Source organism: Marmota marmota, unplaced genomic scaffold (assembly GCF_001458135.2).
Source record: "Marmota marmota marmota unplaced genomic scaffold, marMar, whole genome shotgun sequence".
NCBI lineage: Eukaryota > Metazoa > Chordata > Mammalia > Rodentia > Sciuridae > Marmota > Marmota marmota.
Genome location: NW_025999969.1, coordinates 1,694,883 through 1,712,492, shown reverse-complemented (window position 1 = coordinate 1,712,492; position 17,610 = coordinate 1,694,883). Strand labels below are relative to the sequence as shown.

Sequence of the window (17,610 nt, the reverse complement as noted above, 5' to 3'; positions counted from 1 at the left end):
ATGGGCGCATCCCTGCGCGCAGAGCGGGGGGTCGGGAGTGGTATATGCGGTGTGCATAGCCTTCCGTGGAGGGCGTGTGTGTGTGTGTGTGTGTGTGTGTGTGTGTGTATGATTCTCCAAATTCGGAGGGAAGCATTACAGGGAAGCGTGTGTGAGAGCACATTCTACATTGCAAGGTAGAATGGTTATGTCTGAGAAGAACTTAGCCAAAAATTTTTGATCCGGAAAAGTATCAGAAATATAGATTTTTTGTTATCTAACATTTATGAAGTTTGCCCTAGGTGTATATTTGCTTATGATATTAGCTAACAGTAATCTGAAACCATTACCTATTACCAAACCATTTTAACGTATTTCACCACCTCGTCATTTCTAAATTCCTCGTTATTGTGTTCTGTAATGTACACGTATATTAATATAACCTAGTTAGACCAAGAAACCGAGGTGTGGTGGCCCTGACGGCTTTTGATCAGGGACTGTGGGAGGAACACAGGAGTGTGCGGGGTGTATTTGCCCTTGGTAGGAGGCGACACCAACGCCCACATACCAGGGCCCGGCGTGCACGCGGAGGCCGGGCTCACCGAGGGGAGAATGACAGAAGCAGCCACTTGGCAGACCACTCCTGTCCATATGTGGGTGCACGTGAGTGTGGGACTCCAGAAGAGGAGCCAGACCCAATCCGGTCGCAGAGCCTTCTAGCCGGAGAAGGCCGCTGACGCCGCAGCGCCCTCCTGCGTCTGCAGCCAGCTCCGCATTCGGTTCATCCAAACGCTGCTTCCTAGGATTCCTACCTGGGCTCGGCTCAGGGCTGCCGGACGCACGGACACCGCGCCCGCCCTGGCGCGGAGCTGCGCCGCCCGCAGACTGGACTTCCAGCAGTGTGACGGGCTCTCGATCTGTGCCACTCACAGCCATGGCAAGTGCTTCAAGCTGCACTGGTGCTGTCACCTAGGATGATGACACTGTAAGTGGAACCGCGGTCCTGGGGGCGCCCGCGGGGCTGTTAGGATTGTGGCCCGCGCGTTGCGGTCGGTGACTCCTTGCTCTCCTGGGGCTGTAGCGCCGCAGGCTGGAGCCGCGCTGGGCTCCGGGTCGCTAGAATTGCCCTGGAGCGCAACGCCTGGCGCTGCCTTGGTAACGGGAGGAATTCCCGGGAGGGGGACTAGCTCTGGTCACTGGCAAGGCGTCCTCGTCCCGGACAGACAGGACTCCCTTTTTCTTTTTCTTAGGGACCCGAAACGTCCAGGCCACGTGTTGAGAAGTCGGTGGAGTTGATGGCCAGCGGAGGGAAAGCTTCTTTTCGGGGTTAGATAGTGCAAGAAGCGCCTCACTTTCTTCCTCACATGCCTTTCCGAATGCTGATTAAAAGTGTCCCTCAATAGGTGAATGGATAAAGAAAATGTGGTATATATACTCGGTGGAATATTACCCAGCTTTAAAGAAGAGTAAAATTATGGCATTTTCCAGTAAATGGTTGGAGTTGGAGAACAGCATGCTAAGCGAAATAAGCCAATCCCACAAAACCAAAGGCCAAATGTCTTCTCTAATATGCAGATGCCAATTCACAATAAGGCGCGGGGGTGGGGGCACTAGGGAAGAATAGCATTACCTTAGATTCGGTAGAGAGAAGGAGGGAAGGGGAGGGGATGTGGAGATAGGAAAGATAGTAGAATGAAACAGACATTATTACTGTATGTATATATGTGACTACATGACCAATATGATTCTGCAACATGTACACTCAGAAAAATGACAGATTATATCCCATCTATGTATAATGTATCAAAGTGCATAAATGCATTCTACTGTCATGTATAACTAAAACAAATTTTTAAAAAAATTAAAAAAGAGTCTTGGAAGTCAAACTTGTCCCATTGATCATATTCCAACTGAGAAAGCGCTGAAGTGGGAAGAATTGCTTCCAGGAAGTTTAAAGGAACGATTTTGGAGGGCACACTCTTTAGATACCCAGTTGTAGCATTTAGAGCCAAGTATATGAGTGTGTTTAAGAATTAGAAAATAAACTGACTTGCAGGTATGCTTAAAGGATCTTAATTTAATTCATGAAAGCCAAAACTACATTGTCTTGGACCTTTCTCTGTATCCTGCCTTTGATTTTTATATAAGTAGCCATTTAATCAGAATTCCACAATTTGATAAGTTCATGATTTTTGGCCTGTTCTATCTGATGAATCATTTATTTTTAGAAATACATTTTGAAGTTAGTTTTCACATAACTTAGAATAGAGGCTTTGGAGGTGCTTATTTAGAACGCAAATTTTTCAAGTGAACTTAAGTTGAACATTGTTTTTGTTGTCGGTTAGAAGAAAAATAGTTCACAACGGGACAAGCCCTATTTAATAAAATCCTTATTTACATTACTTGAACATGATTGAATATTTTGATTGAATTTATGAATTAAAGGATATATAATGCTTGCATTTTCTTTATAAATTCAACATACATGGAGCTGTTCTGATTTTTTGTGTTCCCTCTGCTGATGGGTCAAGTTCTACCTATCTATTTTATGTGTGTGTGGGGGGGCGGGACTGAGGGGTCAGTAATGGCATTTGAACTCTGGTTGCCACCATACTAGGCAAGTGCTTTACCTCTGAACCACATCCCCAGCCCTTCTTATTTTCTATTTTAAGAATTAGAAAATAAACTGACTTGTAGGTACGCTTAAAGGATCTTAATTTAATGCATATTTTCTATTTTGAGACAAGATTTCAATAAGTTGCTCAAGCTGGTGTGTATTTTTTCCCTCCTTGTTGTTATTGTGGTCAGATATATTCCCATTCCTTTTGGGAGTAGTTTACAGAGTTGGGAGTAGCAACTGTAGAAGACCCACAATGCTAACATCTACACAAAATCTCTTTAATCATTTCCAGGGGAAGCATCAATCATAGTGCGAGGTGATTATGGTTAAATATGGTTCAGATTAGTGCCCGTTTTTATTTCAGCTGTGTCCCTTGTGAGTACATAGTTACTGATGGGAACCTTACCCTCTAATCAGATAGCATGCTCTTTCATTAGTCTTGACTCTTAAAATATTCTTCCTTCTATGGGTGAACGTACACTTTCTAACTTGTTTTCCACTGTTCTTATTTGTACCTTCTTGTATAGAAACAATCTAATTCTTTTTCTGATCATGACTGTTTCAACTCTTCCGATAAACACATACATAGGAATTTCTTGCAGTCATAACCTATCCTTTGTATCCCTGGCCATTTACAAAATGAAATAAGTTCCCATGGGTTTTCCTGAAATTGTAGAATGCATATTCACTAAATGAAGTTAGTTAGCATTTTCCTCCCAAATCATTGTTTTGTCCCATCTCCTTCTGCCCTTCATTTTATGGGATAGTATCTGGGATCCTAAGCATTCTTTTTTTTTTTCTGAACATTTGCTTATGTATTTTTGATCCTGGGAAAACCGCAACCACCAGAAAGGTAGGCAATATCTCAGTTGTCATGTGATCAATCCAAAGTGGAGCAAAACTGATCTCTCTTATCTTGAAGTACATCTGCTGCTGCTAGAGTCCCATTAGCTATTCTGATATCTACATCTCATCATATTAAACCTACTACTGTCACATTGAATTAAGCTTGCTTTCATCTAATGCCATTAAATAGACTTTTAAATAAACATCTGTGGCAAATAAGTCACAGCTTATTCATTTTAATCTTATGGGTATCTGTTTGGACACAGGTGACAGATCCCTTAGGTATTTTGCCCTATTAAATTTTGTTTCATTAGAGTTAGCCCATTATTCAACAGAGGTGTGGAATCAGGGTCTTGGTAAGTTTCTTCAAAGCTCCTCCATACATGAGAAAGTTGATAGGGGTCTTTCCATACAATGGATGCTCCAGTTTCATCAGCTTCAGCAATTAGAATGCAGGGGATTTTTTTTTGCATGAATTTATTCATTTAATCCTCACAACAGTCTTGTGAAGTAGATGCTCTTGCTATCTTCATTTTTTCAACTAAGAAGCTTGCCCATGGTCACAAATGCATGTGTAGTGGCCAGTGGTAGTTGCTCATCAGAATGTGACAGGCCACCTGGCACCAGGGCTGCTGGTTACTTGGTTCCACAGAAGGAACTGTGAGGATGAGGTCAGCTGTTTTAAATGATTTTTGAAACAAGCAGAAATTAACAAGCAGAAATAAGTAAAATGAGAATGACTTCTGATTTTAAGAGAAGGGCAATGATCTGCAGCATGGATGTTTTTGGTGTGGTTTTGATTTCTATAAATAGATTTTAGTAAATAATAAATTATTTGAATAAAAGATTCTATTTTTTTGTTGTTGTTGTTGTTTATTTGTGGTGTTGAAGATTGAACCAGGGCCTTGGACATGTTTGACAAGTGCTCAACCACTGAGCAACATCCCCAGCCCTTTTTATTAAAAAAAAAAATCTTTTGTTGTTGTAGATGGACAATAAATATTTATTTATTTTTATGTGGTGCTGAGGATCGAACCCAGTGCCTTACACAGGTGAGGCAGGAGCTTTACCATTGAGCTATAGCCCATTCCCATCCCCAGCCTTTTAATTTTTTTTTTTTTAGATGGGGTGTTGCTAAGTGGCCCAGGCTGGCCTCAAACTTGACATTCTTCTGCCTCAGCCTCTCTAATAGCTGAGACTATGGGTATATAACACCATGCCTGTTGTTTTTAAAAAGGACAAAAGTTATTATTTGTATGAAATGAAGCCTCAGTCATGTCATATCCTCAACTAATTCCTAACTGGTACAAGCCTTTTTTTTTTTTTTTTGGTTGATTTTTTTCATAAATACTATTTTATTACTGGCTTAAAAACCTGTTGAACATGGGGATTTAAACCAGATACTTTGGAGGGCCCTTCCATGGTAATTTACCAGACTCTCACATCATTTCATGCCAAGAATGGAAAATGAAAAACTGCCCCCTTGGCCTGGTGGAAGGGGAATAGTGACGTATCTCTGGCTAGCACAGGCTGGATAAATCAACATAGGTATGTTTCCTGGATTGTGTTCCCACAGATTGTAATGTTCCTTCAAGACTGGCAGAGGTAGATTAGCTATCTTTCCAGTTTCGGCCAAACTGAATTAAATTCATTTTTCCATTGTTTGCTTATTTCTTATGGAGGTGACTGAATCCTGTCTATGGGAACCCCAACTGTGTTGAGAGCCACTTGGGCTGCTGGTCTGGAATGCTGGCAACTATCTGAATTCATTCTCTTATGTCATAGAATCTCATTGATTACTGAAAAAAATATTTCTGGAGAAATTGGTTTTTTTATTCTGAACAAATATAGGAATACATGTTTGAGAACCAAACGTTGTCCAGTAGATTAGCTTTCTTAAAAAAAAAAAAAAAAAGGAATGTTTTCTACACAGAATGTAGAAGGCAGAATGTTGATCTAGAAAGAGGGAGCACTGGAATCAGATACACCTGTGCTTAATCATGGTCCTTTACACTATAGCAGTGTGACTGTGGACAGGTAACTCAACTCTCTCAGATTGTCTTCTCTTTTGCAAAATAGGAATAAAAACCCTACTTCACAGGGTTGCGAAGCTTAAACAAATGCAGAATTCAGTAAGAGTGGCATCAACTCCCCCCCTCACCACCACCAAAGAAAACGGTGAAAATACTTCATAATATAATGACCTCATGGCAGGCTCTTGACTTGGACTCTGTGTTTCAGAATGGCTCTGCCCATTTTCTAGTTATGGGGCTTTGAGAAGTTAGGTAACCTCCTCATTTTCAATATGGGGATAATAATAATAGCAGCCTCATAGTGTTGTGATTATCCCTGGAGTTGTGTAGAAGCAAGAAAACAGAAGAGCTTGAAGGACACAAAAGCATACACACACACACACACACACAAATGACTGCTATGGCTAACTTTATTTTCAACCCCAGGGTCCAAACCAGAGCTACATCTGTTTGTTGTATCACTTTAGTCTCCCTTAACCATTTTAAAGCAATTAGACATTTTTTTATAACATTGAATTTTTGAAGAGTCTGGGTTAAGTATTTCTGAGTGTCCCATATTGCAAACTTGCCTAATTATTTCCTCATGATTAGATTTCGGTTAAAATTTTTGTCAGGTGACCTTGTATCCTTATAGCATCACAAGAGAAGGCACAAGATGTCAGGGGCTCCACTATTGCTGCTGCTGACATGGTTATTGCCAAGTTGCCCTGTTGTAAACATACCTTTTCCCTTTGGGATTTTTATTTATTTATTTATTTATTTATTTATTTATTTATTTATTATAAATTACAGTGTAATTTTTTTTCAATGTGAAATTTGCATAGAGAAACTTTAACACTGAGTGAATACCCTGTTACTCAACCAACTTGCATGTCATCATTTCAGCATCTGCTGAGGATCCTTGAATGATTTCATATTACATTGATGGGTGCAAAAGAGTGATCTTCTCTAACCGACGTTCCTCCAGCCCTTCGACGGCATCTTCTCTGTAAAGAGGATTTTCTCCTCTCTGCCTGCACTTTTTCATTTTATGTGTTACTAAAGATCAATTGATTCTTTTTATTCAGTGTGTTATAATAAAGCATCATAATTCTTTTCAGTGCTTTCATTGTCTTAAGTTTGGCCAGGAAGAGCCCCTTCAAGCTGGCCCTTGTGTTCTGTGTCCTTTTGACATGTCCGCTGATGGTCCTTTGGAGGTTATCTACCTCTTTTCTCTCTAGCTGCCTGTAAGGTAGTCTCTTTGTTTTTAGTGCTTTATACTGTCCAAATGTGGAATTCTTTTTATATTCTATTTTGTATTAATTTAGTCTGTGAATTGATGTCTTCCATCAATTTGAGTAAGCCCTTGACACTCATTTTTCAAATACTGCACTTTCCACATTCACATTATTTTCTTCTTCTGGATCTGTGATTAGTTGTGTAGTTTACATTTTTACTTCATCACTTTTAACCACTGTTCATAGTGTGAGTCCCTGTGTCACTACCACTGCATTCTGGAAAATTTCTTTGGATACGGCTTTCAGTTTATTAACTGTTCAGCTGGTTTAATCTACTGTTAAACTACTTCATTGAGTTTTTCATCTTACTTTTTGTAGTACATTATAGCTCTTCTGTGTGATTCTTTTTCAGGTAGCCATTTTGAAAAACCGACTTTCTCATTTTTTACAGTTATTTCTCTATACTCCCGTTTTCAAGTACTTTTATTTCTTCCAACAGGATAGACATGCTCATTTTATATTGTGTGTTCTAGTTTGGATCTTGAGTGTCACCCCTCAAAGGCTCCCCTTGACATCCCTTGAAGGCTTGGTTCCTAGACACAGGCTTTCCTGGAGGTGGTGAAAACTTCAGGAGGTAGGACCTAGATGGAGAAGGAAGGTCACTGGGGGCACACCTTTGAAGGGTGCACTTTGTCCCTGGCCCTTTCTTCTTTTTGCTTCCTGGCTGCCACAACATGAATAGCTCTCCTCCTGCATGTACGTCTGCCATGATGGGCTGCCTCTTGGTAGGCTCAAAGCCACAGAGTCATGTGACCATGGATTGGAGCCTCTGAAACCATGAACTCAATAACTCTTTCCTCCTTTGTGATGGACAGTTGATTAACATGTTGTCCTACTGAGAGTTCCAGTATTTTAGGTTTTGCAGATTTAATTCTACTGGATTCTACTATGGGCTTTGCTCATTTTCATGTTTTGTGATTTTTTAAAAAAAATATATTTTAGTTGTAGATGGACACAATACCTTTTTATTGATTTTTTTAAAAAAATGACAGCTGAATGTATTACAGTTCATATTATACATATAGAGCACAATTTTTCATATCTCTGGTTGTATACAAAGTATATTCACACCAATTCGTGTCTTCATACATGTACTTTGGATAATGATGTCCATCACATTCCATGCTTACCCCCTGCCCCCTCCCTCTTCTTTCCACCCTCTACCCTATCTAGAGTTCATTTATGCCTCCCGTGCCCCCCCTCCCTACCTTACTGTGAGTCAGCCACCTTATATCAGAGAAAACATTCTGCATTTGGTTTTTTGGGATTGGCTAACTTCACTTAGCATTATCTTCTCCAATTCCATCCATTTACCTGCAAATGCCATGATTTTATTCTCTTATTGCTGAGTAATATACCATTGTGTATATATGCCACATTTTTCTTTATACATTCATCTACTGAAGGGCATCTAAGTTGGTTCCACAATTTAGCTACTGTGAATTGTGCTGCTATAAACATTGATGTGGCTGTGTCCCTAAGGTATGCTGTTTTTAAGTCCTTTGGGTATAGATAGAGGAGAGGGATAACTGGGTCAAATGGTGGTTCCATTCCCAGTTTTGCAAGGAATCTCCAGCAATACCTTTATTATTTTATTTATTTATTTTTTATCTATATGTGGTGCTGGGGATCAAACTCAGTGCCTCATGCATACTAGTCAAGCACTCCACCACTAAGCCACAATCCTGGGCCCTGTTCTGTGATTTTTTTACTGTGAGCTCCTGTTTCTTGGAACATTATCCTTTGGGATTTCCTGCAAATGGGATTTGCTTTTCCTTTTGCAAGATGCCTGAGAGCACTATTGAAGCAGGGTTGCTTTCAACTGAACAAATATCTCAACATATCTAGGTTGCCTGAGAGATTTTTTGGAACAACATGGAACATAGATACATGTACTTAGGAATTCAGTATAATGAGAGAAAGTGAGTATATTAACATTGTGTTGCACCAGATGTTATCATGTGACTACTTTTTGTTGAGTGTTAAGCACCTCCTTTGGGAAAACTGTGGAAATTACCACCTAATTAGAGGCTTATTATGGTTAACTTCAGGTAAATTACAAATTTTGTAAAGTTATTTGCGTTGCCTAATGTGGATAGTCACTTAATTGGTTACCTTTTCTATACTGTCAAACCATTTTAGGATAGTTTCATGTGTAGGGGGAAAAAGTGGGGATGAACCCAGGGCCTTATGCATGCTAGGTGAGCACTCTACCACTGACCCATCCCCAGCAGTAAGATCACTTTTTCAAGTAACAATGAGACATGAGTTTGCATCTGCTAGGATGGCAATAATCAAAAACACAGATAATAACAAATGTTGGTGAGAAGGTGAAGAAATTGGAGCTATCAAACATTGTTGGTAATTAATCTAAAATGATAGAACCAATTGGAAAACTTTGGCAATTACTTAAATTATTAGGCAGTTCTACTCCTAGATAACCCAAGAGAAATGAAAACAAAAACATGTACCCATACAATAAATCATAGCAGCATTATTGAGTATAGAAAAAAAGTGGAAACACCCTGAATGTCTACCTATTATAAATGGATATATGTACATATAATATGTATGTGTATCTATATGTGTATATATTCACATACATATGCATATATGTACACATGCATGGACTACTATTCGGCAATAAAAACAAATGGCCTAGAGTAAAGAAACATACTAAAACATGGGTGAACCTTGAAAACATTATGTTCAGTGAAGGAAGCCAGACACAAACCCCTACATATTGTATTATTCCATTTCTATAACTTGTCCAGAATAGGTAAATTCAGAGACAGAAAAAAGGTTTTGCCATGAGCTGGGGGATGGAAGAATACAGAGGGATGGGTGTGTATTGGAGGCAGTGAAAATGTTCTAGAATAAGATATTTGTGGAACTTTGTGAATATACTAAAACACACTGAATTGTATTTTTTAAAAGATAAATTTTGAATTCTGTGCATGATACCAATAAAAATTGTATTAAACACTCTTTATTAATAGCTTTTTATGCTGAGAAACTGATTTCCTTCAAAATGTTTATCTATTTATTGCAGTACTGGGGATAAAACCACATATAATCATATAATATAAAAGTATTGTTTATACTTTGATCTACTTTAATGTAGATTTTTTTTCTGGATGTCATATAATTTACTGTTTCATAACTGCTTTTAACTCAGTTCATATCAAGGTAGGCTTGATATGAACAGGCATATTATAATTTTCTTTTGTTTTAATATAAATAGTTTGGTCATTAAATAAGTCTACAATTTTCTTCTTAATTGGACAGTAAGTAGATTAAATAGGTGTTAATATCATTAGCATATATACTTAAATAATTATATTTTATTTCTTATAACTTTATCAATTTATGTTTCCACTATACTTACTCTTTCCCTAATGAGTTCTTAATAAATTTGTTCATCTCTTAATTTTGTTAAATGGTAGAGCTTAATCTTTTTTTTTAATTGGAACATTACAATTATACATAGTAACTGTATTTATCTTGTGAGTCACATTAGTCATGTTGCTCTACCTGGCTATTTTTATAAAATATTGTTAGACTTATAATTATTCTGCCAGTTCACTAATTAGTACACCATGTGAGTGTCCTATAATTGTTTATGACTAGTATTAGCCAGAATATAAAATTAGAAAAACTTAAAAAAATGTGAGACTAACCTGTTACTTTGGATATTTTCTATATCTGTTTCAAAAATAGCCTTCAGCTTCTGTAGAGGCTTAGAAAGCCACTGATTATGTCGTGGGACAGTGTTATTAGTAGTTATTTCTTCTATTGAGAAGCTTACTTTCTAGTCCATCTCTGATACCGTCTCTTTGTGCTGGCTCCCTCTAGTGCCACACTGAAGAACTTCCTCACCCCACCTGTCATCCATCTCCTGCTGTCTGGAGCATTTCCTGTACACAGGGCCCTGAGCTAGATGCTGGGAATACAGCATTGAAGAGGAGAGCCATGATTTCTGCTCTCCTGGCAGGTAAGACACACATGAAATAACTGGTTACACCAATAAATATTTAATCACCACTGCCATTTCTCCTTTTAAAGAGAAACATGGAGTGTGAGATAGAGGTGGGGAGGGTAATAGTAGGGAAGGCCTGTTTGAGGTAGTGTTCTTGTAGACAGCTCAAGTATAGGGAGGGTCTCACTGTAAAGGACTCTGGGATGGGAGGGAGGAGAGAGCAGTACATACAGCGGGAGGGGATTCCTGAAGATTCTGGGGATAATAGAGTATCTGTCAGTGGTACAAGGAAGTGAAGAGTCCGGTGTGTGTTTTTGTTATAATTGTTTTATATGAGCTAGCTTGTTGGATATGTGAATAGTTTGATCATGATTTGTATTTTGTTCACTTATTTAACCTTAAAGTCTTCATTTTGAAGATTTCATACTTAGAAAATACCCCCATCCGGATTCCCTATTAATTTTAGAGTTCAATACTATGATTATCAAAATCAGGCCTATTGACTTAAAATCAGTATACTACAACGACATCGATGTTTACAGCAGCTCAATTCACAATAGTTAAACTATGGAACCAACCTAGGTGTCCTTCAACAGATGAATGGATAAAGAAAATGTGGTTATATATGCACAATGGACTATTACTCAGCCTTAAAGAAGAATGGAAAGATGGCATTTGCCAGTAAATGAATGGAGCTGGAAAACATCAGGCTAAGAGAAATAAGCCAGTCCCAAAGTATCAAAGGCAGAATGTTTTCTCTGATATGCATATTCTAATACACAACAAGGGGGCAGGAGCTATGGAATAATATAGATACTTTGGATTAGACAGAGGGGAGTGAAGGGAGGGGAGGAGGTTTAGGGGTAGGAAGGATAATAGAATGAATTGGACGTTATTACTCTCTGCACATATATGATTACACAATCTGTGTAACTATATCATGTACAACTAGAAGAATGAGAAGTTATATTCCATTTATGTATAATGTGTTAAAATGCATTCTACTGTGATATGTAACTAATTAGAACAAATAAAAAAAATCAGGCCTATTGTATCTCTGGTTAAGGCCTGTGAATTAAAAAACAGATTTCACATTTTTAAGGAGTAATTAAAAATAAAATGTAGAGGAATATGCCATAGAGCTCTAATGTGGTCCACCAATCCTAAAATATTTACTATTTTGCACTTCACATGAAAAAATTTGGGATCACGGATCTGATCCATAGGCTTTAGTGAAATTTCCCCATTTGTCTCATTTGTCCTTTTTCTGGTTCAGAATCAAATCCAGGATGTCATGTTGAATTCCATTGTTATGTCTCTTTAGTTGTCTTTGATCTGGAAGAATTCCTCAGCCTTTTTTGTGTTTCATGACCTTGATCCTTTTAAAAAGAACTGGCCAGTTATTTTGTAAGATGTCCCTCAATTTGGGTTTGTCTGAAGTTTGCTTGATATTAATTTCAGTGAATATGCAATTTAGTAAACTTGCTTTTTTAAAAAAGTCAAGCATTATATAGATTGCCATCAAATTGTCATAGTTATAATTTTTCATTTTTTAGTTTGAGAACAATACAAATCATAGACTATTCTTCCTCAATTTCATATTTTGGAGTACATTAAAAAATTTTCTGAATGATATTAGTGTCTGTCTCTGTTTCTGTCTCTCTCTTTTTGACATTAGTAGCCAGCAGGGGAAATCTCTGATGGTATTTATATTGCTTTTTGTTCAAGAACTAATGAGTATAGTAGAATTGTTGGCAGAAATGTAGTTTTGTCTTGGTCTTGCTACCTGCTTTCAGAAAATAATATATATAATAAAGTTAAGCTATTGCCTTTATTATAATTTTGCAGAATTTTACATTCATTAAAATGAATTCCCTCTAAAGTGTTTTTGTTTTATAAATCTCATTTAGTAATCTAAAACTTCATTTGAATAACAAAGAATTATTACAAGCTATTTTTAGCCACTTGCAAATCTGTGTTTTAGTATTGATATATATGTCACACTGAACTTGTTACATTGTGGCTAAAGCTGTGACCCTTGTTTTCATATTTCATTTTAAAGCTACAATCAGTGTGGCTAGTTTCTGTATTTAATTTTGGATTCACTTTAAACAGGATCACAGATTCACAGATGAACCTACATGAAAAGTTTTCCATTTTATGTACAGCTATCACTTTGATAGCCCTTCACGTTGAAAGTAGTATAAAAGTGCTATTTTGTTGCAAATCTTATTAAATCATTGCATCCTTCAAAAATATAAAAATTTAAGGGTCAAATTTATAGGCTTAGAAACTTCTTTTTAGAGACATAATTAAATTTAAAAATTTATGATCAGTATGGTGGGCACACACTGAATATTTGTTAAGTGATTAAAAATTAGACATTAATTATTTTAAAGGACTTGATTAAATACCATACATTCAGATCTGTCCCAGAATTTGTTTCTTGTTCAGAGTAGCCAAACTTACTAAGGACAGTGTATGAATAGTATGTGTTGTAGCATATTATTTCTGTTTTGTGTAAAAATATACAAATATATAAACTTGTCACATTTTTTAAACCTGCAGTGACAGAATATATTCTTTAAAAATCCAGATGTTGTTAGTGTGATAGGAATTACCATTATCTTCTCTAGAAGTTAGGAAGGAAAGCAGATAGAGATCTCTGTGTCAGAGCTTTTCAAGTTTGCTGTAAGGTCGGCTTGATTGAAATGCCTGGAATACTCACAGTGAGGGTGCTGTGCTCTGGGACCCCATCCCACTTTACTCAGGCATCTGTTTATCTGGTTTACATAAAGTGGAAAAGCTGAAGAAATCATAAACTTTATCATAAAACAAGGAGAGTTATGTTTTTCTGGACTTAGTGTCCTTGAAGGTTAATCAGATACAAATCCATTCATTTTCAGAAAATGAATTAGTGTTTGCTAAATAGAATAGGCAGAAACCTCTCGTTTCCTGTCTCCTTGTTGTTGTTTTTTTTCAGTGATGGGGATGGAACCCAGTCCTCAAGTGAACTAAGCAAGCGCTTTACCACTGAGCTACACTCCCAACCCTCTAGTTTACTTATTTGCTCATTGATGGTTATACACTGTAAAGTTGTTGTGAATATTAGAAACAATGTAATACCTCATAGCACTGTCAACATCATTGCTGGTATAGTCTTGGTTTTCCACACTCCTGCCCAACAATAACAGTGACAATGAGAAGGCAGGTTCCAGGCTCAGGGTTGGAAGTTTTCTGAACATGAATCTTAATTGAGTGAGGGGATGGATGTTTGGGGGAGCTAGTGAGACTTTTGAAGTGCAGAAAAAGTGATAAGATCAACATCAACTTTACTTTAAAAGTCAGAAGTAGCCTTGTGATGATCCACCCTTGGTGCAGCCACCATTTGTGTTCCCTGCCCCATAGCACAGGGTGCAAAGTTTTTGATTCCAGCTTTTGATCTGAGTTTCCAACGTTGTGGACTCTTGGACTTGACTCTGTGCTACCAACACAATAGCAGAAATTTGAAGAGAAGATCCTAGAAGCAACAAAGCAAAATAAAACCCCTAAAACTCAAGTAAATAGAAACATTACTACTCTGGACTACAAAAAAAGTGAATCAGCAGGTGTGGAAAGGGAAAGCTGGTTTTCCGTGCCTGGCTATTTTGCGTCTTTCCCTAAGATTATGTCGTTTGACCACACCAAGTGGAAAGAAAGGAAGTTGGGCAACATCTGGATTCTCTGTTATAGTTGCCACTCCCATGTCTCAAACTATATATATTTCCTAAGCCATTTTCAATGCTTCGATGTCACAGTGTAGGGATTGGGTTCTCTTCTCACTTTTCATAGCCTGCTTTTAAGATGTAGCAGGTTATGTGTTGGTAGTATCTGCTTGCTTATTTTGAGCTTACTGAACATGGGGACTTATTGACAAGTTGTTTATTCACTTAAAGGTTTTATTTTTAGGGTCAGGTTGAATTATGAATCATTTCTGGGCTTAGAGATCCTTCTTTCCTCATGGATCCAAACTACTTATTTATGGTCTTTTAAAAATGCTTTTAGTATGCTATTGTATGGATGCACTAGGTGGACATTCACATTGTTTCTAGTTTTTGCTGATTAGTTTTTGCTGTGGTAAAGCTGCTATAAAGATTTGCATGCATGTTTTATGGGATGTATGTCTTTATTTCTCCTGAGAAGGTACTTAGTAATGAGATTGCTGGATCATGTTAGTGTACATTTAATTGTCTAAGAAACCACCAAGCAGTTTTCCAAAGTGGCCATGCTATTTTGCATTCCTACCAGCAATAAGCAAGTGCCTGTAGCTCCTTGTTCTTGTCAGCATCAGGTGTGGCCTGTTTTTATAACAACTTTATCCACTTCAATATGTATGCAGTTATTTTTTAAATTTTTTTTTAGTTGTAGATGGACACAATACATTTATTTATTATTTTTATTTTGACTTCTTATGGCTGGCCTTAACTATGTCGCCTTTAGAGAAAGTTTGTTGTTCTCTAAGATTTTTCCCCTGCCTATGAAGAAATAGTGATTTTAGTGCATCCCAACTTTCATCTATCGTAACACATTCTTCAAGTTTTACTTCTTTATATTTTTTTCCTTTCCTTCCTTTTACCCTTTCTATTTTTAATTTTACTTGGGAAGTCATCTCATATTAGCTGGCCGAGAGATTCATATTGGAATGAATGGCTTTTACCCAAATACATTAAGTCTTTCAATGCTACTTTAGTCAGTCTTGTTTCCTTCTATTCAGATCAATGTCAAGTCTCTTTATAGGTGTAGGGCATGGCTGGGTACTCTGCCTGTCTCCAGAACAATGGCTCTCATGCTTTTATGAAAAATGGTAAGAAACATCAATTTAACATAACAAAAGACTCGAACATAAAATGCATAAACAAAAAGGAAGTTTTGTTCAACCAGACCTGTCCTTGCATCTAACATATTCTGGCATGTAAACAAACAAGAAGCCTCTATAAAGGCCGATGGTTAAAACCAGCAACGATAAGCCAGAAACCACATGGAATACTGGAGACACCTGCCCTTGTGTATGATAATTACCTTTCTCCTAGTTACTTTTCACCTCCTAACCTTGACAATCAAACAAAACTTCTTGCTTTCCATTAGTTATTTAGACACCAAATCTGGTCATGAAAACAGATTCTGAACCATTACATAATACTGAGATCAAGTCCAACAGGCATGCATTTCCTTGGGATAAAGGAGGGCACAAAATGAGCAAAGTTATAGCACAATCAGGGCCACTGAGGAGAGGAGAGGAGCTTTTCCCGTTTCAACCATTTTGTCTTCTAATTCTTTGTTCACAAACCAAAATTTGATGACCTTTGATTTAAAGATAAATAAATAAATAGAAAATGTCCAAGGGAAAGGTCCACTGTCGTCAAAGAAGCTATAAGTGGTTCAGAAAGAAGAAGGAAAAAAGTTTAAAAAGGCACATGGAGTCAGAGAAGGTCAAAAATGGAGTTGGTTTGGTCAATGACTGAGCCCTCCTTCAGTTTTTCAAAATTAACTGGAATGTAAATAAAACAGGAGGGGTTTGTCACATGATTTTCAAGTTTCTCTAATTTTATATTGGTTCTCTTTGTAAGCACTTATAGTACACTCACATGCCATACTAATTAATGAATTAGCAGAATGACTATAAATCTCACAATATTTTATAAAAATAGGGCTGAGGTTGTGGCTCCAGTGGTGGAGCGCTTGCCTAGTACATGTGAGGCCCTGGGTTCAATCCTCAGCACCACATAAAAATAAATAAAATAAAGATATTATGTCCAACTACAACTAAAAAATAAATAAATAAAATAGCCATCATAAAATACAGGTAGAACGTAATTATAATGTGTCCAATTTTTTTAATATTTATTTTTTAGTTGTAGTTGAACACAGTATCTTTATTTTATTTATTTTTATGTGATGCTGAGGATAGAACCCAGGGCCTCGCATGTGCTAGGCAAGCACTCTACCACTGAGCCACAATCCCAGCCCAATAATGCGTCCAGTTTTTAAAAAAAGGTTACACGCAACTACTTAACAAAATTAAGAGAGAAACAAACTTATCAACAATTTGCCAGGGAAAAAGGGTAAGTATAAAAAAATATATAAATTGATAAACATATAATAAAGTGAAATTATTTAAATATATGCTAACAATATTAACGCCTATTTAATCTACTTACTGTCTAATTAATAAGGCAATCTTAGACTTACTTTTCCCCAAACTATTTATATTAAAACAAAGAAAATAATAACATGCTTGTTCATATCATTGTGAGTTAAGAGCAAGTTGTAAAACAGTAAGTTCTATGACATCCAGAAAATAAAGTCTACATTAGAGTAGAGCAAAGTGTAGACAGGACTTTCGTTATGATTATACATGGGTTCAATCTCCAGGACCACAATAAGTAAATAGATAAACAAAAATATTGAAGGAAATTCGATTCTCAATATAAAAAGCTATGAAATTAAAAGAGCATTTTAATAACAGTTTGAGTTGGTATCATTCACATACCTCAAAATTCATCCTTTAAAAAAATACAATTCTAAAAGGGCTCTGGACTAACAGGATTGAGAGACTCCCAGGAGCCACCATACAGGGATTTCTGTAAGCACATAGAGGGCAGAAGCTCGGGTCAGAGGGCACAGCTCCGCCTATTGGAAGAGAAGAAAATGGGATTCAGCCATAGAACAGGGGATGCCAGCATGGCAGAGATCTGATGTCATCGGAGAGCGGCCGAGGAGAGAACTTCATCAGTGCCAGCGGCGACGGAAACAGTTTGTCCCCTGGTAGGGAGGGTGAGTCACAGATACCCGAGTCTCTCTCGATTTGTCGTCGAGCCAGAGGGGAGGAGCGGGGCC

General features: G+C 37.5%; 1 protein-coding gene across 1 annotated transcript in view; it reads left to right on the top strand.

Annotated features, from left to right (window-relative positions):
• CUNH3orf70 (chromosome unknown C3orf70 homolog) overlaps positions 1-17,610 on the top strand; it is a 171,004-nt gene continuing 153,394 nt past the window's right edge. The window contains 3 exon segments of the mRNA XM_015499882.2: positions 1-49; positions 524-642; positions 700-964. Of these exon segments, the coding sequence (XP_015355368.2) occupies positions 1-49; positions 524-642; positions 700-964 (433 nt within the window).